Here is a 17,444-nt window from a genome sequence, read left to right on the forward strand (position 1 = left end):
ATACTTTTGAGTTAATATTTTATTTTCAGTTAGACTGTTGAACTCTTTTATTTTTTTTCTGGAGAAAGGGCTTATATAAAGTATAAGTTAAGAAATGTGCATATTTTTATTATTTATTTTGTCTCTTTAAAGACTGAAATGTCCGTATGATACTGCTGTGGAACTAGCAGCTCTATGTCTTCAAGGTATGTGACTATTTAGAAATAATTTGCATCAACGTTTATTTTAAAAAGTTGACCAACAGTTTCTTCACATATTTTTCCCTTTTGTCATGAATAGGCGCAAATTGACAGTACATTGTTTAAGTGGCAGCTATTTTTATTGTGGTTAGTCATTAATTAGTGTCATAAATTTGCTGAGTTTTAGAATCTCTGACTCACAATCAGACATTTGTGAAACTTTTGTAATGAAACTCAGTTAAAGTTCATTGTTTTGAAATTCTGTTCCATGGCTTGAGTGACCATAGGCCTAATATTGGGCATGGTCCAAAGTCCATTGAGGTCAAAAGAAGTCTTTCCATTAAATATAGTGGGCTTTGGATCCTTCCGATTTAGTGTTTTAGGAGGAATTTATGGCCCAGATTCAAAGATAGGGACCAATTTGTGGTTTTGGATTAGATTGACTATGAAATTTTGGGTTCAATTCAACCTAGAATTCGGAACAAAATTCAGGGAAGACAAGAGCAGGCAAAAGTAGTATCATTTCCCATGAAATTGTGATGCATATTGCACAGTTTTGTTCATACTGTGTATGTACACAAAGATGATAAAGGAATTATTTACTCCCTTTTCTTTTCGTTCATATTGCTTCTTTACTCTCTCAACATGGACCTTCCAGGTTAAAGTCCAGAGTCCACATTAGCTTCAAATTGTTATGCACTCATTTTTGTCTGTGGACTCTAGAAATATCACAAGCATTGATAACTTCATCCCAATTTTAGACCAGGAGAACTGTTCATAGAACAGCTTGACATATCTACAGTTCCAATAATCAAAGATATGGAGAATTATATCTCTACTAAGAAAAGGAGTAGAGCAGGTCATCCATTTATGGCATTACCAGTATCATAGAAGAAATTTTTATCATCAGGTATCAAAACCAATATTTTAAAAACTGTATGTCAAAACAAAGTATTTATAAATGGTGATGGCATATTTTTTCTTTGATTCAATTAATTTTTCTCTATTTGGAGGTACTTATAGTAGTTTTCTCTAAAATAATGTCATATATTAGCACTGTAATATTGAATTCTGGCTCTCTGCAGATATTAGAATTGCAATTTTTGGATCATTTCTTGTATATTTCTTTCTTTTACATTGATATTGGAGACTTGTAAATAAGCAGAGGCATTTAAAGAACTGTAAAATGATTATTCCCTCCTCAGTAGTTTAAACTTCACCCTAAATTTAAATGTATGTTTTATTTCGGCTTTTTTAAGGGTGAGCAGGATGATAAAAGTGCAGGTTACTAGGAATTGGTGTGTTAATCATTTTAAATGAGAGCCAGTTTCTTTCTGTTAATCAAGACTCTGTTTTTACTTCACCGTTATGGCTGGTTTTTGAATAATATTGTTCTATTAGGTTAATTATTACATTGTTTCAACTAACTGCCTTAAAAGCTGGCATTTTCTGTCATCTTTGGGATGTAAATTGTACTTTTGTAAAGAAAAATCTGGAGAGAAGCATCTATTCATGCTTTTGTAGCTGCTTTAGAATTCTCCTGTATTGCAACTTCATCTTCTTATATAGTATTTAAAGTTTGGTTTTATTTCATCTAAAATAATTGGTACAATATGTTAAACTATATTTAAGGTCACTCTAACACAATTCACTTAACCAGCTGCATTTCTGACTATTAATTGAAACCAACAAGTGAATTCTTTCTAATATATTTTAAATACCTCAAAATTGTCGGTGTTTGCATTCTCACATTATAAAATCCTATTACAAATTTATTTTTCGTTCTACATTAAAGAGACTGTGGTGTCTCTACAGGTGAAATAATTGTACACTTTTTAAAGACATCTGGGTAGCTACCTCATTTTAAAATGCATCCACCAGTTGGTGCATTTTTTTTTAATAATTTGCCTATTTCCACATGTTAGAATGCACATACGTAATTTTTAGATTACAGTATGTATATAAAAAAGAACAAGCTCCAAAGTAAGCCATCCTCACCCCTGAACCTCCCAGTGAAAAGATATGGGCCTAGGATTATGCCTCAAATGTCAACAAATTTGCTTTCTGTTGAACCGGCCAGGGAAGTTGAATGTACATATCTGGCTCTGCTGATTTATCCTGATCAGCATCTATGTCAGAGGCTTCTGACTTCTCTCAGACACAAAGCAGCAGCAAGAGTTGTCAAATGTCTCTGAAAACTTGTGTATATGTTTTACTGTTGTAATTCACATTGGAAAATACTGTTGAACAAAAAATGTACACGTGATAATGATAGCTTCATTTTAGATGAAGGTCAATGGATCTCATGATATTTAATATTTTAGGAACCCTAAAATTTGGTCATAAATTTAATCTATTTGGTCATAAATGTAATTGTCAGCTAACAATTAATCTGGGTGTCCTTGATCAGTTAAAATAAATCATTATCATTTTTTATCTTCAAAAAGACTATTTTTCCATGTAAATAGTCTTTCTATTCTGTATTTCTGCAACTTTTATGTGTAATGTTCACATGAAGCGATAGTAGATTTTCTTCAACAGAACTGACTTTCTTAATTCCTTTGTTGTTCATAGCAGCAGGAACACAGATGCATTATAAATAAGGCTGCGTGTCTGTCACGGAAGTCACGGATTCTGTGACTTTCCGTGACTTCTGCAGCAGCCCTTGCTGATTCAGGGGCTACCTGAGCTGGGCAGCCCCTGGGCCAGCAGCAGAAGTTTGGGTGTGTTGGAGAGGGCTCAGGGCTGGGGCAGGGGGTTGGAGTGCAGGGCAGTGCTTATCTGGGGGGAGGGGGGCTCGCCAGCTTCCACCAGCATATCCCTGCAGCTTCTAGGCTGAGGGGCCAGAGGGCTGTGTATGGTGCTCGCGGCCACAGGCGCTGCCCCCATAGCTCCCATTGGCTGTGGTTCCCGCTCAACCAGCAGGGGTCCTGGGTCACAGCCCCCCCCCCCCAAGCACCAGCGGGGATCCCGCACGGCCGCCTCCCCCCCCCCCTTCCAGCATGGGTCCCAGGCTGCACGGCACAGCCCGAATGCGCACATACCCTCCGGCGCCAGCAGGGGTCCCAGGCTTCGCACCACCACCCACCTCCTCCCCCACAACAGCAGGGGTTCCATGCGATCCCACTCAGCACCCACGGTGCCCCCAGACCACCCCTTCCCTCCCGCCCCAGAGCACCCGTGGTCCTCCAGCCCAAATTTTAGTTAGGGGCATATAGTAAAAATCATGGACAGGTCACAGGCCATGAATTTTTGTTTACTGCCCATCACTTTTACTAAAAATACCCATTAAAGCACCAACATTAGTACATATATAGGCATGTGTCATTTGTATGTGGTAGCATTGGGGATGCATGTTTGCTGCATATTTGTTAAACAGTACTGAAGCAGTTAAATTGCAAATTATTTGTATAGGTCAGACATTTGTGGAACCACATGGGAAATTTCTCACCAGTGTATAGGAGGTAGGGGCTCAATTCAGGAGGGTTCTTAGTTCAATGTAAGGGTTCTCAGCACCTTGCAGGATCAATACCAGCCTCAATCTATGCCTTCAAAAAAAATCTCTTCCCAAATATATACTACAGACATGAATATTATGATAGTGTTGGGGTTTTAGAAAATGCTATAATCAATTTCTTGACACTAGCTACTGTATCTTTACATTTCCATATATACAATATGGGAAGAAATATGCGATCATGGGAAACACTACTTAGTGATGAAAAAAATATGTTTCAATTAAAGGAAAATGCAGAATAACCTTGTATGTAAAAGTAGTGCATTTGATCTGAAATTATAGTCCTCTGGAAATCCCTTAAATGCAAGAAGTAGCAGCATTTCATGTGTTTAGAATTCTGAATCTGTGTCCTAAACTTTCCTACAGAGTTTCTAGTCTGATTTGTAATTTGAGATGGCAGAACTTAAGTACTCATACAGATGACAATGACAAATGTATATTCTAAAGCTTCTTCAGTAGGTGTGCTAAATGGGGATATGGAAATATCTTTGTAGAAGCAAGTTGTTTTTAATGTTGTGATGACAGAGTGACTTTTTTTCTGGCTTTCTGAATGATTCCAGCTGAACTTGGAGAGTGTGAGCACCCAGAACACACACCAGAACTAGTGTCTGAATTCAGATTTACACCAAACCAGACTGAAGCTATGGAATTTGATATCTTTCAGAAATGGAAAGAGTGCAGGTATGGTACCTGTGTGGTGGTGTCAGTTATAATAAAGTTACACAAGAGTTTCTTCTCCAAAATCAAATATTGCTGCATAGACCCCCGTTTTGGGATCAAACAGTCTCAATGTGTGTTGTTTTAGGGGTTTTCTAGAAACATCTAGAACCCCTTTAAAAAAAGTGGCAGGCATTAACATCAGACAGGGTTGTGTGGTTAAGTTAATTGTAAGTTTCAGCACTTTGGCTCCATTTTTTCTCCTTGACCTGTGTTCAAGGAGTTCATTTTCCACAAGTGAGAATTTTCATGCCTTCCAAGACTCCTTCACTTAAGCAAGCAAGACTCCTTCACTTAATTTGTACTTAAGGTAGCACCTTCAGAGATCTATTTTTGTCCACACACTCAATCTTTCAAAGATTTCAGGTATTTGGTATCAAACCAGAAGCCTAAATCCAACCCTCCCACACTGGTTTTTTTTGGTTTTTTTTGGGGGGGGGTGTTTGGATGAGGATGAAATTGAGACATGTCTTAGCTCAGACATCTTCATGTTAAACCCAAAATATTGAGCCTCCTTTGGTCAAAGGGAACTTGACTTTTGGAAATTGTGAAGATTGTATTAGCCACTGCAGTTTTTCTAAAACTTCAGAGCAGTTAAGAGTCTGGATTGTTGCAGTAGTACTGTGCTATTTGCCACTGTAACCAGTTACATGGCAGCAATCCAGTGGAGTAAGAGAGAATTAGAGGTAATGGAAACGGAATAACTGACACTGAAGCTGACTGTAGCGTCCAGCAAGCCAAAGGACCAGTACCATCTGTACCAACCAAGAGCTCTAGATGGGACTCTTTCTCTGACAGAACCAGCCCAGCCCCATAGGGATCCACCAACCACTCTCTTGTGGCAGCAGATCTGGCAAAAACCAACAACTGGAACATCTAGAACATCAGGACAGACTGAGACATACACTACCCTGGAGGATATCTTCATTTTTGTGGGCCCACAATCTCCTCTACTCTTGGACCCAATCCTTCTGAGTTACATTTTGATCCCAGAAAAGGAACCACCTCAAGGAGAAGTTACTCCCCTAGTCTATCCAGGAGCCATAGCTTCCTCCCTGTCATTGACAGTACTGCTAATTGAGCTGGCTTTCTCATCTGCTGAATCCTATGTCCAGGATGAACCATCACCTACCTCGGGAGGTTAGCATAGACAGGACTTCAAGAATTTCTTGGACCTGTCCTGGGCTCAGGTAGGATTACCCTCCAAGAGATTTCTTGTATATAATGCCTTACCACCACCACCACCCTCTCCCAACCAGCCTTTGACTCCTCATAGTGGCCCTGTTGGTGTGGGGGGGATCCTTATGCATGACACGCAGATCCATGCACTTGACAAGAGCAGCACAATGTCCCTCTCCTCCTTGATAACAGCATCTTGCTTCTCAGGAATATGTGCAGGAGGAAGATGATGAGCCAGATCAGGTGGTACCAACAAGCATATCCTCTTCCTCACCTGATGAGGCAATTGCCCCATATTCACCCTTCCTGCCTGATGACCATAGGCAATATCAACAACTATTGCAGAGGGCGGCAGCAGAACTTCAGATCCCATTAGAAGACGTTCAAGATATGCAGCACAAACTTTTGGATATTCAGCAGCCCCCCAGACCCAATCAGGTAGCCCTCCCAGTGAATGAGGCCAGTATGGAACCAGCAAGAATGGTATGGCATACACCAGCAACCTGTATCTCTATGGCTAAAAGGGCTGAGAAGTGTTACTTTGTGCCCAGGAAAGGGGCAGAATTATTGTTTTCCCACTGAGCCCCCAACTCCCTAGCAGTACAAGCAGCCATGGAAGGATCCAGATAGCAACGCCCTAAAACCACTGCTGCGGACAAGGGAGCTAAACACCTGAGCCTTCTGGGGAGGAAGGTATTTATATCCATCAGCCTCCAGTTCAGAATCTCTAACTACCAGGTCCTGTTAGCAAAATATTTTTTTATGAACTACACAAAGTTCCTGGAATTCCAAGTTAAAACTCCCCCAGGAGGACAAGGCTCAATTCCAAACCCTTACTGAAGAAGGTAGACTCATGGCTAAAACCTCCCTTCAAGCTGCGGTGGATGTGACTCCCTGGTCATTTATACCTCAGCCCCAAAGAGGATGTAATGCTGCTTGCAATGACTGAAGAGCATGAGTATCAACCTCAGGGCAGACTGTTAGGAGGCAGGGCAAAAACCTCAAATGGGTTGTGTGTCGTATACTTAGATTTCACCAACCAATTATCAAGTGCAAACTCCTCAAGCACTACAACAGCCTTAATATGGAGTCCCAGACAGTCCCCTGGGGTAGTCCAATCTATTTCGCCCCCCAGATAAGTGTACCTTTGTGATAGATGGCCCTTTACACAAGGAGTCACAGCAATACCCAAGTTACTTCCAGTTCCAAAGGACCGGTCACTTACCCCAGGTGAATTGCACCTTAGATCTCACCCCAAAGACAGCACTTGTAGCCAATCTTATAATAAACTATCTAAAGATTTATTTTATTGGGGGGGGACAGAGTTATTTACAAGGTTAAAGCAGGTGTGTGTGTGTGTGTTGTATTCTTAAATTTAAAAAGGTAATAAATCAACAAGCTCTGTCCTTTAGGGCTAACCCAGGCTAAGCAGCTGGCCGTCTCTTGCTTATGCCTAAAAAAACCTTGCCTCCCAGAGTCCAAGCAGCATAGAGGTACGTATGTTGCTGGGTTTTATCCCTTCATACCCTGTGCCTTGAGCTGCAAACTCAGCTGATGAGGAGGATTCCACATGCATGACTCATCTTTATGGGGGAGAGAGCAGAACAACAAACAATAGTCTGTCTGGTGTCAATGGAGCTTGCCTCTTGGGAAGGACATAACACCTTCTGTTTAAGATCAGCCCTTCACACTAATTAATGTCTCTCTCCTGTCTGGTGATTAACAGTCACAGAGGTTCACAATACAACTGCTCAAATATTTCCTCCCAGTATGGGATACAGATGTTATAAGTGAGATTAATGCATGCAGCAACTTACAAGCATTCAGTAAAGTCTAAACACTAAACACATTCTTGTAATTCTAATACCTATTTTAAATACTAATGCACAGTTGAGCCAGACTGATTCCAGCTATGTATTTATCAGTGTTCAACTCACACATGGGAACTTTGGCATGAGCTGGCACTTGGATTTCTGCCAGCATCACCAAGGAAGCATCATAAACAGGTATGTAAGCTGAGACCTTTTCCCCAGCGTTTCTAACACCAATGACCACATGAACAGCCGTGCAAGCATTCAAGAATTTAGAGGCCAGGGTATGCAGCCCCATCCCTCGATGACAGCTACTCAGCGTTTTCCACCAGCTAAAGGCTACTTTTGACAGGACTCTGGGGAGTTGCAACGTAACAATGATACCATCCTTGTCTGTTCCCAAATTCCCCTTTTGGTGGCTGCCTAGCATACATTGCCCACAGCTGGAGGGCTGTAGCAGACAAGTGGTTACTAGATATCATCCACTTTAGCGACCATCAAATTTCTTTCTCCCCCTTCTCAAGAAGCCCTCTTTCTGGCCCCTATACAGGGACTGCTCTCATGAGAAGATCCTCCTCAAATGAGGACCTATAGAGCAAGTTCCACCTCAGCATCCAGGGAAAGGGTTGTACTCCCACAATTTCATAGTTCCCAAGGAAAAGGGAGGATGGAGGCCCATTCTCGACCTAAGTCAGAGTTTATATTCACAAATTAAAATTCTGCATGGTTATGTTGGCCTCAGTAATTCCCTGCCTGGAAAAAAGGGCGTATGATGAGCAGCTCTCGACAAGAAAGATGTTTATTTTCCTGTGGACATTCACCTGTCCCACAGAAGGTTCCTCAGGTTTCTTTTAGGACAGGAACACTCCCAGTTCAGAGGACTCCCATTGTGTCTGACAACAGCACCCAAGGTCTTCTCAGTGGTGGTAGCACAGATGAGTGGCTACCGCATTTTCCTGGTTTGGAACGACTGGCTTCTAACCGGCAGATCCCATCTGGAAGTTCAGTTGGCAACTTTGTCCTTGCTCTGCCTGCTGGCATCCTTAGGAATCTGCATAAACATGGAAAAGTGTACTTTGATTCCCACACAGCTCATCGACATTATAAGCATGACCCTGGACTTGACTGCAAGGAAGATCCCTCCCTGCAAACAGATTCTTAGTCATGAGCAGTCTGATAAACCAAGTCATTCCCAACCCAGAACAAAAGTCCAGATCGGTCTGTCTTTGCTCGGTCACATGGCCTCCTGCTCATATGTAAGGCCATTTGCTAGGCTGCAACTCTGTTGTCTGCAAGCCTGGCTCTGGTTGGTATATGTGCCCCACACAGCATGAACACCATCATGACAGTGCCAGTCAATGTCAGGGCTTCACTCAGAACCCCCAAATTGTGTGCATTGGAGTCCCTTTCCTACCCCCTACCCTGCCCTCTGCACACGTACACAGCCAGCATGATGATAATCACGGAGGCATCCCTCATAGGCTGGTGAGCCCACATGGGCAGTCACACATCACAAGATGCATGGACACTGTGGAAGGCTGGGATGCGTATCAATCTTTTGGAACCAAGTGCAGTCAGACAGGCATGCAGTGCATTCCTCCCACTCATATGATCCTGATAACATTTGGATAATGTCAAACAACAAGACAACTGTTTTCTATAACCGCAAACGAGGGGTAAAATCCTTTGCAGTGCACAGAGAGCAGTGGTTCTCAAACTTTTGTACTGGTGACCCCTTTCACATAGCAAGTCTCTGAGTGCAACCCCCCCCCCCTTATAAATTAAAAACACTCTAAAATATATTTAACACCATTATAAATGCAGGAGGCAAAGCGGGGTTTGGGGTAGAGGCTGACAGTTTGCAACCCCTCATGTGATAACCTTGTGACCCCCTGTTTTAGAACCGCTGGCATAGGGGCAGTCAACTTATGGTGCATCTGGAATCACATCACAATTTCTGTGATGCACCTCCCAGGCACTCAGAACTCACTGGTGGGCAGTCTCAGGAGGCATTTCATCCCCAATTATGAGTGGGAGTTGCCACCTTTTCAGCCACTTGCCATGTCCTCAATGTCCCACCTGTCTGTCAAGGTCGCCTTCCTGGTTGCCATTACATTGGCCAGTGGGTGAGTTGAGGGCCTCATGGCCCAACCCACCATACACTATACTTCATCAAGAAAAGGTATCCCTTCACCTCCACCTAAAGTTCATCCCAAAGCTAATTTCTGAGTTCCACATAAACCAATCGATTCATTTACTGGTATTTTTCCTGAATGCCTCTAGTGAGGAAGGAGATGCCATTTTCTTGATGTCTGACAAGAATTGGCATTCTACCAGCAAAAAAAGAAACCATTTGGGAAATCACCCAGACTATTTGTTGCTTAGCAGAGTGGACACAGGAAGAAGTGATATCAGCTCAGATACTCTGTGGATTTCTGGTTGTATCCTCCTTTTCTATCAGTTGGCACATCGTCACATTCTGGGGTCTAATCCAGTCCACTGAAGGGTTGCGTTACCATCTGCTCTGTAACCATAGGTGCTTTAAATTGCTCTGCTGCTGTAATTCTCTTGTCTGGATGCTCCCAGCCAGCATAGAAGTATGCATTGAGTGTCTGTATAATAAGCAACCTTGGACCAGCAACTCTGATTCCAGCAGCCTGTTTGCTACACTACAGGTGTCCACCAGCTTTTTGGTTACACCAGGCAAGATTAACCCCAACATCCCCTGTCCCAGATTTTCCAAAAATCATGTGTTCTGCAATATCCAGCCCTTTCCTGGACCATTCAGAGGAATAATGAGGTTTATTTGCTCCTTTAAAGAGACAAACTTCATAGTTTATCACTTTAAGTGGAGTTAACAATCACCTCAATTCAAACACAACACTGAGTTTGTTTAGATTAAAAAGTAAAACAAGTTTGCTAGCCAAAGGAGATAGGATCTCAAGTGAGTTCAGGTATAAAGGATAGAGTTAGAAATGGTTACAAGGAAATAAAAGTGAAAAACACTTTTTAGAGGCTAAGACCTAACAAAACTACCATCTTGTGTCAAGATAAGATTCTTACCATGCTCCCTACCAACTAGATGGCTGCCCTACCCCTCTGGTCATTATCTTCCGCAAAGTTCAAAGTGCTTGGTTCCTTTGTCACCTTAAGTGAAAGGTCACTCGATGTTCTTTGACCCTCTCTTTTATCATCCAGTTAACCTTTAAAATGGATTCTTCTGATGGTTGCCCCTCAAAATAAAATAAAGTATTCAAGCTGTGAGAAAGGAGACATTGAGTCTGGTGAAGGAAGTCCTATATTGGTTTCTCTCCAATTTTTTTTTCAAAAATGCAAATTGATCTGTTCCTGCTCTTTGCAATGCAAATGAATGGCCACTTGCCAGCGATTGCTAATCAAGTTTTATTACACCTGCTGGAGGCATCAACTTATCCTTAGTCTGGGAGAAACTTTCTTACCCACTCCCCAGACCTGCCTGGTAAACACACTGTAATTCCACATTTCCTTCATATTGTCTCTTGGGTGTTTACCTTATATACACCATGCAAGAATATTAATTATCTCTGTTATTAATTTTCCAGTTATACCTTACATGACACGTAGCTGATACAGTTTGACATTAATGAGTTGCAGTACACTGAACTGGTCAGGTCAGCAGAACCTCACTATCAGATACCAATAGGCCTCTTGCACTGTGATGCTGTTAAGGTCACCCAGATGGGGTGAGAGTCCATTCCACTAGAGGACAGGAAGTCTCTGTAGCGTCACTTTGAAAAATGCCTGCGTTGGACATTTGTAAAGCTGCAACCTGGACTTCCATACACACTTTCACAAAGCATTACACTCTGGTTCAAGCTTCTTCTGCTGACACAGACTTTGGAATTGCACTGTTACGGACATCGATACCTCCTGCATCCTTGCAACTGCCGCCTCCTATTGAGGACTGCTTGCCAATCACTCACACGTGAAGTACACCTAGGGACTGGCCCTGAAGAAGAAATGGAGGTTACTTACCTGTACCTACAAGTTCTTCCCCTCTGCTTCGGCTCATGACTGGATCCGTGGTAGACAAGGAGCTGGAAAGGCAGGCAGCCTGCACCAACCCTTATACCCGGGAAGTCCAGGGTGCAGGCGTGGACCAACGGCCGCTACTTGCAAGAGATTTTCAGGGCCCCTAAAAATATTTAGGATTCCCAGTTCCTTAACCGCTTTGAAAGAGACTGAGTTTTGAAATGGTTTTGAAATCGTTTTGAAAAACACTTCGCTACTTGGAGGTGTGGGGCATCATCAGTGACGGCGCTGCGGTGGCACAACATTTAGGAGAAATAGTTTTTATATTGGCGTGCTGTATATCCAGCCAGTTATGTGCTTTCTTTGTAGAAATTAAGATCGCGTTTGCATGTAACTGGCAGCATTTAAATGTAAACCAATCACTTTATCAAGTCTACGTGACTGGGTAAAAGGAGATTTGAATTCGGTGGTAAGAATGCAGGATGGCTAAAATGAAAAAGTTCTGCTGTGTATGAATTCAGCGGCATGGAGTCTGTGTGTATTCTTTCAGGAAAGCATTTAAGCCTCTAAGTAGGACCCTGCTTACATAGCAAAGCAATTAAGCTTGTGTTTAAATACTTTGCTGAACAGGGATGGACTAAGCACATGCATAAAGTTAAGCATGTATGTAAGTGCTTTGCAGAGTCAGGGTCCTGGGCAGGGGAGCCTGGGTAATGGATGAAAAGGGGAGTTATACTGTATATAAGCAAGTATTCTATTGCAAACTAAAGTACATTTTCCATTTTATTTTTATAGGGGAAAAACCCCAGCACAGGCTGAATTGTGCTACTTGAACAAAGCTAAATGGTTGGAAATGTATGGTGTAGATATGCATGTTGTTAAGGTAAGACCTATATTGTCATTTTATTTCTGTGGGGAGTGGAAGAGATTGTAAATAGAAGAATGTGCATCTCTTTATAAATAGGTCATAATTCTCTACTATTAAAACATGCAAACAGACTTTGGTATTATGTCTTATAACAAAAGTTTTGAGTTACTACCATATTAATATTAAGATTTGTGCTAGTAACTGCATATTGATTATTCCATCATGTGTTTGATTGTAGGGAAGAGATGGATGTGACTATGCGCTTGGACTTACGCCAACAGGCATATTGATCTTTGAAGGAGCAAACAAAATAGGCTTATTTTTTTGGTAATTCATTTTTTGCTTTATATCCCTATTTGTTAACTGCTGAAATCCTTCCCCTTTTAAATAATGAGTTTTGGCTTGGTTTGAATGTATAGCGTGGTTGAGTTAAGAAGGGAGGTTGATTCTGCAATATCAAAATAGATTATGATACGTGCTTCTGACTAGGTCAATTTATGTTTCAATGAAATCTAAAGTGATTTGTTAAACATATATTTATATTTTAAATACGTTATGAGGTCAGATGTCTCATTATTGTAAACCCTCTTATATACATTTTGTTTGTTTTTTCTTTAACTAAAAATCCTAAACTTATAAAATGCCTGTTTATTTTCTGTATGTGTAGGCCTAAAATCACTAAAATGGACTTCAAAAAGAGCAAATTAACACTTGTGGTTGTAGAAGATGATGAACAGGTAATTTTTCCCCCCTTACTCGGAACCTGATCCATTGAAGGGCTGAGTACGTTCAACTTTTGTTGGCCAACAGAAGCGGAAGGGGCTCAGTGCCTTGTTGGGTCAGGCCATTTCTCTTTTGTGTTAGCCATTAACGAATATTGTGCTTGCCAACTTCCAAAGTTTTTGTTTCTGCATTTAGGGCAGAGAACAAGAGCACACATTTGTTTTCCGGTTAGACAATGCAAAAACTTGCAAACATTTGTGGAAATGTGCAGTGGAACACCATGCATTCTTCAGACTGCGAATACCAGCAAACAGTAAATCTAGCAGATCTGACTTCATAAGGCTGGGTTCACGCTTCAGATTCAGGTATTTAATGAAATAACTGGGCATTTGTATTTATTTGAGGGTGCAAGAAGACACAGCAAAAAAATACAAGATTTGTCCAGTTCGTTCTGAGATTATTTATTTATTACTCTTTGCAAAGCAGCTTGGTTTCTCTAAGTGTGTTCGATAAGCACGAAGTAAGGGTGGAGTTAAGTCACTCTATCTAACTAAAAAAAAATTTTTTTTTAGTGGTCGAACAGAGTATCAAGCAACACATGGGTCCAGGTTACGCAGAACCAGTACATTTGAAAGAAAACCCAGCAAACGGTATCCATCGCGAAGGCATTCAACGTTTAAAGGTGGGGCTTTTATTTAACCCACTTGAATTATACATATTCATTAAACTAATGAGCACACATGCATATTTCAGAATTTCTGTTGGTGTATAGGTGACCATATTACAACCAAACAAAATTGTAGCTCAGTTTGACGAGCATAACCGAATGAGTCACCAGCTGAAAAATCAAAGGTAGCAACTTTTTCCCTGAGTCAGTTTTGTTGTATTATCCTTTGTGTCTCCTGCATCCTCTCCCATCCTTCCTGTGTCTTTTCTTCTCCCCCATCCTCAGCCAGAGTTATACGTTCCCCGGGCACCTGCAAGCTCAGCTGCAGGTGCAAACCTGGAGCTACATCGGACAATTATTTTTGTGTAAATGGTTTGTGATTTTGGAATGTGGTGGGGTGGGGGAGGCAACACTTTTGACTTTCTCCCCTTTCCCTTTCTGCATGGGAATGGGGAGAACCACATCTAGAGGTACTTCTCTGTGTGTGTGCATCTAGGGGGCTACTGATCTCATCTTTTGTTTCCACTGTGCTTATGTCAGCTACAAAACAATCTTAAAAAACGGGGGTAGTTTATCATTCTCTGAGTCTGTCTCAGTGTGGATCCCATTGTAGGCGCGCATGCACCTCAGGGCATGTGAGACCAGTATTTTTTTTTTTTTTGAGTAGCAAAGTCTGCCCGTGCACCCTGTGCCTTCTCATGGACCTGAGTGACAGTATAAAGGGCGGCGTGGCCGTGACACACTCTCATTCCCTCTGACTGCTTGTGGCACTAAACCTGTGGAATGTCCGACCTAGTTCTTAGCTTTGGCTACATTTCTAAAAACCTTCAGAAATTCTTCAGAACTCTGTTTTGATTACCTGGTTTTTTTTTTTTTTTTTTGACCGCTGCAATCATATCAATCCATCTGAACCCAGTATCAATAGCTTGGTGCGCACACACACACCCCGTGCTGATCCCCGTATATATACCCTGTACAGCCCTGTCCATTTTGCAGCGGGGACACAGTAGGAGCTTCTTCTGTCTAGATGAGTTGCACATACCAAGCAAGTGCTCTGTGTACCTGCCATTTTCCCCTAGGACATGAGATGAAGCTCAAACCCCACCTTCTGGAACAATCCATGAAGGTATCCTCAGGAGATGAGCTCCAAGGTCATGCTAGTGGACAAGCTAATGTCATCCAGGGTTCCCCCAGCAGACAGGCTACGCCTAAACCCAGTGCAGAGAAGACAGCACCGAGAAAGGAACTGGCACAGTCGCCCCCAACACGGAGAGGAGTCACTTCAAATAAAGAGGCAGAGACTCTGGGGAAAAGGTCAGTGTGTTCCCCCATAAGGAGAAACAACACACTGCCTCTGAACTGCACCCCTCAGTGTCGACATTGACCATGGAGGATGAGCCTAGGGGAGAACTGGAACAGCCATCAGTGCTGAAGCACCTGCCAATACTGGTACAAATTCTAGGGCAGAGAGCCCACTACAAGATGTCTACTCCTCCTCACTATCACCAAGGCATATGTTCTCTCCATCTTCAAGTAGAGAACCTTCTTCCCTCAGCTCAGTGGCTGACACCATGGAGAGGCTCACCTGATTCCTCAACAGGGCTCTGCCCCAGCCACCTCCTCAGGAATGGCACAGGATTGGATAATACCAATGAGCCAATGGTATTCTTACTACTATGGCCCTATTGGGGTTACTGGGGTCCACCATCTTGGGCATCGAGAAGCCAGACTCAACTGTGCTCAAGGAAGAGGTCCCTCCTCCCTTCAGCATCTCTGGCCAGACACAGAGTATCAGGAAGAACAGGATTCAGTGTTAGAGCAAGACCTGTGTTCCGTATCACTACCTGAAGCCCTCTCATCTTTCATCTTCTGGCGAAGGGGTAGATCCTTGGCATCTAGCTGGGAGCCACACTGGTCCAAGCCATAGCTCCTCCCCAAGTCTGACAAGAGCTCTCTTGGTTGGCTACTCCCAATGAATATATGGAAAGGGATCGATCCCATTCTCTGCTCTCTCCCTAACTGTTGTACTTATCATAGGCGCTTCAAGGACAGGATGGGATGCCTGCCTGAACCACCTGCAGATGCCAGGAACATGGTATCGGAATGAACTAAATTTACATATGAGCATCCTGGAACAGAGAGCCATCAGACTGAATAGAATAATAGCAATGTGGGGCTGGGAGGAACCTTGAGATGTCATCAGGTCCAGCCCCTTGTACTGAGGCAGGACCAACTAAACTTAGACCATCATTGACATGTGTTTGTCCAACCTGTTCTTAAAACCTCCAATGATGGAGATTCCACAACCTCTCTTGGAAGCCTGTTCCAGTATTTAGCTACCCATAGAGTTTAGGAAGCTTTTCGTGCTATCTTACCTAAATCTCCCTTGCTGCAGATTAAGCCCGTTGCTTTTTGGCCAACCTTCAGGTGACATGGGGAACAGCTGATCACCATCATCTTTATAACAACCCTTAACATATTTGAAGACTGTTATTGGGTCCCACTTCAGTTGTCTTTTCTCAAGGCTAAATATGCTCAGTGTTCTTAACCTTTCCTCATAGGTCAGGTTTACTAAAGCTTTCATCATTTTTGTTGCTCTCCTCTGGACCCTCTGCAGTCACGGCGGGTAATACCAAATGCCTGAACTTCTGCTCCAAGGGAAGCATGAGCCCAGATTCTCTTCTTCAGTGGTCTCGAGGACTTCTCTATGTCTCCCCACTAAGTCCCCTGATTTCCAGGATATTGTCCAAGACCAAGAGGGACAAGGCTACAGTCATCCTGAAAGCTCCTTGCTGGCAGAGGCAGTTTCAGCTGTCAGACTGCTGCAGTTGTCCATGCAACCTTCCATTCACCTCCCAGCTTGCCCAATGTCAGATCTTACACCCAGACCCCCAGTCGTTGCTTCTGTTGTCTTGGATATTGGCTGTTTGAGCCTTACTGACAGAGACGGCTCCCTTTTCCCCACAGCAGGAAAATTCTGCACCAGGAAGACTTTTTTCCACTGTGAGAATTCTCCACTGGGCAGCCCAAAACAATCTGAACCGAAAGATCCTGACGTATGTGCTGATCCTGAAACAGGACTGGCATTCAGTACTGCCAGGGTTCACCTTGCAACAGAATCAGCGAGTCATGCTCCAGAACAGTCAGACTCGATCTTCTTGCACCCGATGATGTTGAAGCTAATTAAAGGCCTCCTTCATATCTGTCCTCTAGTTAGAGACCTGTCTGCCTTGTGGGATCTCGTGTCATCCTCCTGAAGCTCATGGAGCTTCCCTGTGAGCTGCACTGGAATGCTCCATGCAACATTTTACTATCAAGGCAGTCTTTCTGCTGGCTATTGCTTCAGCTTGAAGGGCTTGTGAGCTCCAAGCTCTCATGGCCAGACCACCATACACATTCTTCCGTCTCATATTTTCACCTGATCCTAATCCATTACCTGACCAGTCTTCTTCCCAAAGCTGCACTCACTTCTGGAAGAGAAGAAATTACATATCTTGGATGTAACTAAAGCTATACTGTATTACCTTGCTAGGGTTGATCCGTTTTGGCTCCCCCCGCCCCCTTACCCTTACACACCTCTTTTTGGCCATTTCTGGCACATCCAAAGGCCATGCTATCTCATCAGAGAGACTCTCCAAGGGAATTACACAGTGAATTTCAACCTGCAATCAGCTGGCTGGCAACCTGGTCACTTTGTCCATCAAGGCACTCTCCACGGAGGCACAAGCTGCATCTACCGCCTGCTTCAGGAATGTTCCTGCCTCTGAGATCT

General features: G+C 42.8%; 1 protein-coding gene across 4 annotated transcripts in view; it reads left to right on the forward strand.

Moving 5' to 3' along the window:
- Positions 1 to 17,444, forward strand: part of EPB41L4B (erythrocyte membrane protein band 4.1 like 4B) — a 246,643-nt gene that overhangs the window by 115,039 nt on the left and 114,160 nt on the right. For all 4 annotated transcript variants that reach the window (XM_084619648.1, XM_084619649.1, XM_084619650.1 and 1 more), the window contains exons 6-12: positions 133 to 185; positions 4,257 to 4,377; positions 12,210 to 12,297; positions 12,521 to 12,609; positions 12,950 to 13,019; positions 13,201 to 13,370; positions 13,578 to 13,687. In XM_084619648.1, the coding sequence (XP_084475774.1) occupies positions 133 to 185; positions 4,257 to 4,377; positions 12,210 to 12,297; positions 12,521 to 12,609; positions 12,950 to 13,019; positions 13,201 to 13,370; positions 13,578 to 13,687 (701 nt within the window). The remainder of the gene's footprint in view (positions 1 to 132; positions 186 to 4,256; positions 4,378 to 12,209; positions 12,298 to 12,520; positions 12,610 to 12,949; positions 13,020 to 13,200; positions 13,371 to 13,577; positions 13,688 to 17,444) is intronic.

This window comes from Lepidochelys olivacea, assembly GCF_965140295.1.
Source record: "Lepidochelys olivacea isolate rLepOli2 genome assembly, chromosome: 2".
Lineage (NCBI taxonomy): Eukaryota > Metazoa > Chordata > Testudines > Cheloniidae > Lepidochelys > Lepidochelys olivacea.